Source organism: Amaranthus tricolor, chromosome 15 (assembly GCF_026212465.1).
Source record: "Amaranthus tricolor cultivar Red isolate AtriRed21 chromosome 15, ASM2621246v1, whole genome shotgun sequence".
Lineage (NCBI taxonomy): Eukaryota > Viridiplantae > Streptophyta > Magnoliopsida > Caryophyllales > Amaranthaceae > Amaranthus > Amaranthus tricolor.
In genome coordinates, this window is record NC_080061.1 from 15,820,514 (window position 1) to 15,826,487 (window position 5,974).

The 5,974-nt window shown below is 35.7% G+C and overlaps 2 protein-coding genes across 2 annotated transcripts; both read left to right on the forward strand.

Annotated features, from left to right (window-relative positions):
* The first annotated feature begins 1,025 nt into the window (after positions 1-1,025).
* On the forward strand, positions 1,026-1,757 carry LOC130801084 (uncharacterized). The gene has a single exon (XM_057664846.1). The coding sequence runs from the start codon at positions 1,026-1,028 to the stop codon at positions 1,755-1,757; it is 732 nt and encodes a 243-aa protein (XP_057520829.1).
* A 2,005-nt stretch (positions 1,758-3,762) lies between these two features.
* Positions 3,763-4,981, forward strand: LOC130801085 (uncharacterized). The gene is made up of 3 exons (XM_057664847.1): positions 3,763-4,643; positions 4,690-4,771; positions 4,889-4,981. Exons 1-3 carry the CDS (start codon positions 3,763-3,765, stop codon positions 4,979-4,981), a joined length of 1,056 nt encoding a protein of 351 aa, XP_057520830.1.
* Positions 4,982-5,974: the final 993 nt, after the last annotated feature.

The window sequence follows — 5,974 nt, forward strand, 5'->3', positions numbered from 1 at the left end:
AGCGACATTGCTCGGGTCCTGAAAACTGCTGCCATTGCTGAGAATACTGAGGTATTCAACCTCACGCAAATCTTACCCAGAATACAGAGCTGTCAGGCAAATGTCAAAGGTATTCTCTCCGTTTCCCCAACTAAATTGTTGATTGTGTTTGATAATGAGAATGATGTCATGAATGCTGTGGATATGGAAAGCCCATTATGGAATGTGTTTGATGATGTCCGTTTATGGTCGGAAGGTGAATTATTTGATGATAGGTTAGTATGGATTGAGTGTGTTGGTTTGCATCCGTTATGTTGGTCAAAGGATAATTTGAAATTGATTGGAGAAAAATGGGGACATGTTATGCATATAGAAAATAAAGTGCAGGGGATTGATAGTGTCACTAGTGCCCGAATTTTGTTGAGAACAAAGGCACAGAATAGAATCGAAAACCGAATTAAACTTTTCTCTGAACATAGTACTTGTGATGTTTGGGTCAAAGAACTCTATGGTAATCGTGGTCTTAGTGGCGCGTATGAAAAAGAGGATATGGTAACCCCGCTCCCTGCTCATATTGATGATAAAATGGATGAGAATTTAAACAAAACACTTAACAGTTCGCACCCCCTATATTTCTCTGACCTCCTGGTGCAGGAGATGTGTGATAGTATGAATCTTAAGGAAGATCTGGGATGGGTGGACCCCATGGTTTGGAATGAAAATATAGATTGGAAGACAGCTGAAAACCTAATCTCTTGGCCGAATCTGTGTACCCCTGTGTCCACTCCCACGTCACACAGTAGACCTTCGAGACCTAGAGGTCGCCCTAGAAAATCTCCTCACAAACAGATACCCCCAGAGTCACCTTCACATGGATCACTTGAAACAAGAAAAACATGGGAACTTGCGCAATAGTTAGGTATCTCTTCCAACGATGAGGCATCTGTGTTATCTAGGCTAAGGAAATCAAAAAGAATTTTGGTGCTAGAAGGGAAAGGCACATGAAAATACCACAGTCTGGTGGCTCCTTTTGATATCAATTAACCATGAACTGTCTATTTTGGAATATCCGAGGGATTGGTAAAGGTGAAAAAACTTTAGCTATTAAATCTCTTCTTTCAAAGAAAAATGTCTCCTTTATGGGTTTGGTTGAAACAAAACATCGACAACCTTTTCAGCCCAGACTGAGAAGATTATGGGGAAATGACGATTATGACTATTGTGAAGTTTTGGCCTCTGAAACACATGGGGGTGGAATTATTGCTGTTTGGGATAAACAAACTTTTCATGCCTCTGTTAAACATAAGGGTGGTAGATGGATCTGCATAGAAGGGTGTATCAAAGATCACAATTTTGAGTGCTGCGTTGGGGTGATCTATGGGAATAATGATAGATTGAGTAGATTAGCTATGTTTGAGGAGCTCAAAGAGAAGGCGGAGATTATCAACAAACCACTACTTATACTTGGAGATTTCAATGTCACAATACACTCAGGGGAAAGAACAGGAACTATCTCATGTAGCCGCAGTATGAGGGATTTCTCGAAGTGGATAGACGAATTAAGGTTACTTGACATTCCACTACATGGGGTGAGATTTACATGGAGAAGAAATGATTCCAAAAGTAGACTAGACAGAGCTTTATGCAGTCATGAATGGTTGACAGCATTTCCGAATATGAACATGACGGGTCTAAGTAGAAGCTTCTCAGATCATAATCCTCTACTCTTAACGTTGGAAGTGTACAACGACTGGGGCCCGAAACCTTTCAGATGCTAGGATGCTTGGTTCCTACATCCAAAATTTAAAAAATTCATCATCAATGAATGGCGCAATGCTCCCAATGTCTCACTACACACAAAATTAAAGATCCTTAAGACCCCCCTCAGAACCTGGCGTAGGGAAAATTTTGATCACATGGAAAACAAAATTGCAGATCTTGAACAGGTGATACTCAACCTCGAAAGAAAAGGTGAACGGACACAGCTTGATAATATGGAAATAGCTAGACTCAATGCTGCAAATAGTGCTCTACACCAGTGGCTCATTAGAAGAGAGAGAATTTGGAGACAAAGAGCCCGAGCATATGGTTTCAACAAAAAAGATCACAACACGAAATTCTTTCATGCAGCAACAATGGTAAAAAAAAAGAAGAAAGAAATCAACCAAATAAAAATCAATGGGAGGGAAATTGTTGGGATTCAAATCCTCAAACAAGAAGTCAGAAGTTTTTTTGTTAAACGCTTTACTCAGGAAGCGACCCCGAATTTTGATTTTAACATGGCAGATCATCCCAAAATCTCTGAAGCTCAGGCACATAATCTTGAATCAATACCGTCGAGAGAGGAAATCGAAAAGGCAGTATGGGCATGTGGAGTAGACAAGGCTCCAGGGTTCGATGGTTTCAACTTCAAATTCTTCAGGGAAATGTGGGAAGAAATCAAGGAGGAAATCTTTGAAACAATCACAAACTTCTTCAGGTTTGGTGGCTCGCTGCGACACTTGAACATCACATGGGTTACATTGATCCCGAAGGTTGAAAGCCCCACAGCCATAGAAGATTTCAGGCCAATCAGTATGGTTGGATCCATTTACAAAATCATTGCAAAAATTCTCGCATCCCGCCTTAAGGAAGTCATTGCACCCGTCATCGATGAATCACAGAGTGCTTTTGTCAGGAATAGACAAATCCTAGATGGTGTACTGATAGCTAATGAATCCATGCGATGGCTGAAAAAAAAACAAAATCCTAGGTACGCTGATTAAACTTGATTTTCAAACGGCCTATGATTCGGTCAACTGGGTTTTCTTAAGAAAGGTAATGGAAGAGCTAGGTTTTGGGCGAAGATGGATATCATGGATTTTGGAATGTGTTTCCTCGGCCTCGATGTCTGTTCTTTTGAACGGCTCCCCCCTTCGACCGTTCAAAATGGAAAAAGGGCTCAGACAAGGTGACCCAATATCCCCATATCTTTTCATTCTGGTGAGCGAAGCCTTAGTCTACTTTCTGAGAAAAGCACACGAAATGAATATGATAGAGGCAGTTAGCATTGGGAAGGCAAAGGTTAATCTAAAGCATCTCCAATTTGCTGATGACATTCTTATTTTTGCTCCGAAAAACCAGGTATGCATCACGAACTATTTTAGAATCCTGGATATTTTTGCTTTGATGTCAGGCCTGACTATTAATTATAATAAGTCAGCATTCATCCCATGGAGGTTAGATGACCAGTCTTGGGTCAGTGATCTTGCTAGTAGCGTGGGTTGTGGTTATACATGTACCCCATTCACTTATCTTGGTTTTCCCCTCGGTGTACACTATAGCAAATGCTCGGCATGGAAACCGGTCCTCCGGAACATAGAAAACAAGTTAGCATCGTGGAAAGCAAAGCTTTTATCCAGAGCTGGTAGATTAACCCTCATTAAAAGTGTGCTTAACAGTCTACCTGTTTATTTTATGAGTATGTTCAGAATGCCAAAAACAGTAGCTGCAAGGATTGTGAAACTTCAGAGAAGGTTTTTCTGGTGTGGAAGTCAGGGCGACTCGAAATGTTGTCCTATAGTCAAATGGTCTGAAATCGAGCTTCCGAAAGAGATGGGCGGCCTGGGTGTTGGGAACATTATGCATAAAAACCTCATTCTTCTTTTCAAATGGTGGTGGCGGTACTCGGAGTCTGATAACACATTGTGGAAGAAAATTCTCCAATCGGTTCATGATTAGAATGGGGCAAAAGCTTCCAGGGATACCTTCAGCAAAGTCAGGACAGGAACATGGGCTTCTTTGATGAATAACGATTCAGACACTGTCAAAATCAGATCCATCGTTGAAGAAGGTATGATACTTCGGGTAGGAGACGGTAGCTCAATTCGCTTTTGGCATGACAGATGGTGCGAAGCAGGGGTCCTAAAATCTTTATATCCAAGATTGTTTGCAATATCTCTTCAAAAACAAGCTCTGATATGCCAGATGGGTGAGTGGATTGGATACTCTTGGGAATGGAGGCTAGAATGGCGTCGTCTTTTGTATGATTGGGAAAATGAAGAGGTGCGCGCTCTTCAACATAAAATTGCACATATTGGGCCGAAAAGAGATACAAAAGATGGGGTTTTCTGGAAACATTCACAAGTTGTGTCTTATCCTACAAAAGACATCACTTCAGCATTATCTGTGACCCTTGCTCCCTCCCTACCGAAATCTGTAGTCTCCTTAATCTGGAAAAATTTTATACCTCCAAGAGCAAAACTAGTTGTATGGTTGGCAAACAAGGAAAAGCTGAAAACTGGAGAATTGCTCATGGAAAAGGGAATCATTAGCCCCCTCGACGCCAACTGCCCCTTTTGCGGTACGGAAGTAGAATCAATCTCTCACCTTCTTTTTGTTTGCAGATTCTCTTGGACCGTTTGGATGGATATTCTAAAATGGTGGGGCCTCTCCGCTCCCCTCCAGAATCAATGTTCAAAATTCAGTATGCAATGGTTGGGGTTGATCAAAGGTAGGAAACACAGGAATATCTGGACCCTCACTTTGGGTTGCGTCTTATGGTCCCAGTGGTACGAAAGAAACCAAATTAAGTTCGAAAGGAAAGCGCCCAACCTTCGAAATTTTGTGCTGTCATTGAAGATCAGGATAGGAATCTGGGCTAGGGAAATGTTGGGCTCCTCTGGGTGGACACCACATGTGATACATAATGCTGACTCGATCGTCTTGCAGGCTTTTTGACCCTGAAATGAATTATGTGGGATGTTTTTTGTTTACAACTCTTGGTGCTTATGTTTATATTTTAGTTTCTTCTGTACATGGTGTGTAAGGTGATAGCGTAGCTCCTTTAGCCTTCTGCTTGGCGGTTTTATGTTTTTTCTCCTTGTTGTGGTGTCTCTTGGAATGATCTGGGTTTCTTTTGTTTGCATAGCCCACCCCTATGCTGTTTCGGGTGGACTGTTCCTCGTCGTCCCCTCGTCCCGATGGCTTTTTCCCCATTGGGGTTTTTTATGCCGGAGGGTGAGGTGTGTTGCTTGGTTCAGTTGGTTTTTCCTCATCTTTTATATATAATTCCGAATTTTCGAAATATATATATATTATATATATATATATATATATATATATATATATATATATATATATATATATATATATATACATACATATATATATATATATATATATATATATATATATATATATATATATACATACATATATATATATATATAATATATATATATATATATATATATATATATATATATATATATATATATATATATCTATATACATATATATATATATATATATATATATATATATATATATATATATATATATATACATATATATATATATATATACATACATATATATATATATACATATATATATATATATATATATATACATATATATATATATATATATATATATATATATATATATATATATATATATATATATATATATATATACATATATGTACACATATATATATATATATATATATATATATATATATATATATATATATATATATATATATATATATATATATATATATATATATATATATATTATATATATATATTACATACATACATATATATATATATATATATATACATACATATATATATATATACATACATATATATATATATATATATATATATATACATACATATATATATATATATATATTATATATACATACATATATATATATATATATATATAATATATACATACATATATATATATATATATATATATATATATATATATATATATATATATATATATATATATACATATATATATATATATTATATATATATATATATATATATATATATATATATATAATATATATATATATATATATATATATATATATATATATATATATATATATATATATATATATATATATAATATATATATATATATATATATACATATATATATATATATATATATATATATATATATATATATATATATATAT

Bases quoted from the DNA above. Each gene is read 5' to 3' on its own strand.
- LOC130801085 (XM_057664847.1), top strand. From the start codon at position 3,763: ATGAATAACGATTCAGACACTGTCAAAATCAGATCCATCGTTGAAGAA. The intron at 4,644-4,689 runs GTGGACACCACA...ATCGTCTTGCAG, and splicing joins GAAATGTTGGGCTCCTCTGG to GCTTTTTGACCCTGAAATGA. The intron at 4,772-4,888 runs GTACATGGTGTG...TTGTTTGCATAG, and splicing joins TTTATATTTTAGTTTCTTCT to CCCACCCCTATGCTGTTTCG.
- LOC130801084 (XM_057664846.1), top strand. From the start codon at position 1,026: ATGAACTGTCTATTTTGGAATATCCGAGGGATTGGTAAAGGTGAAAAA.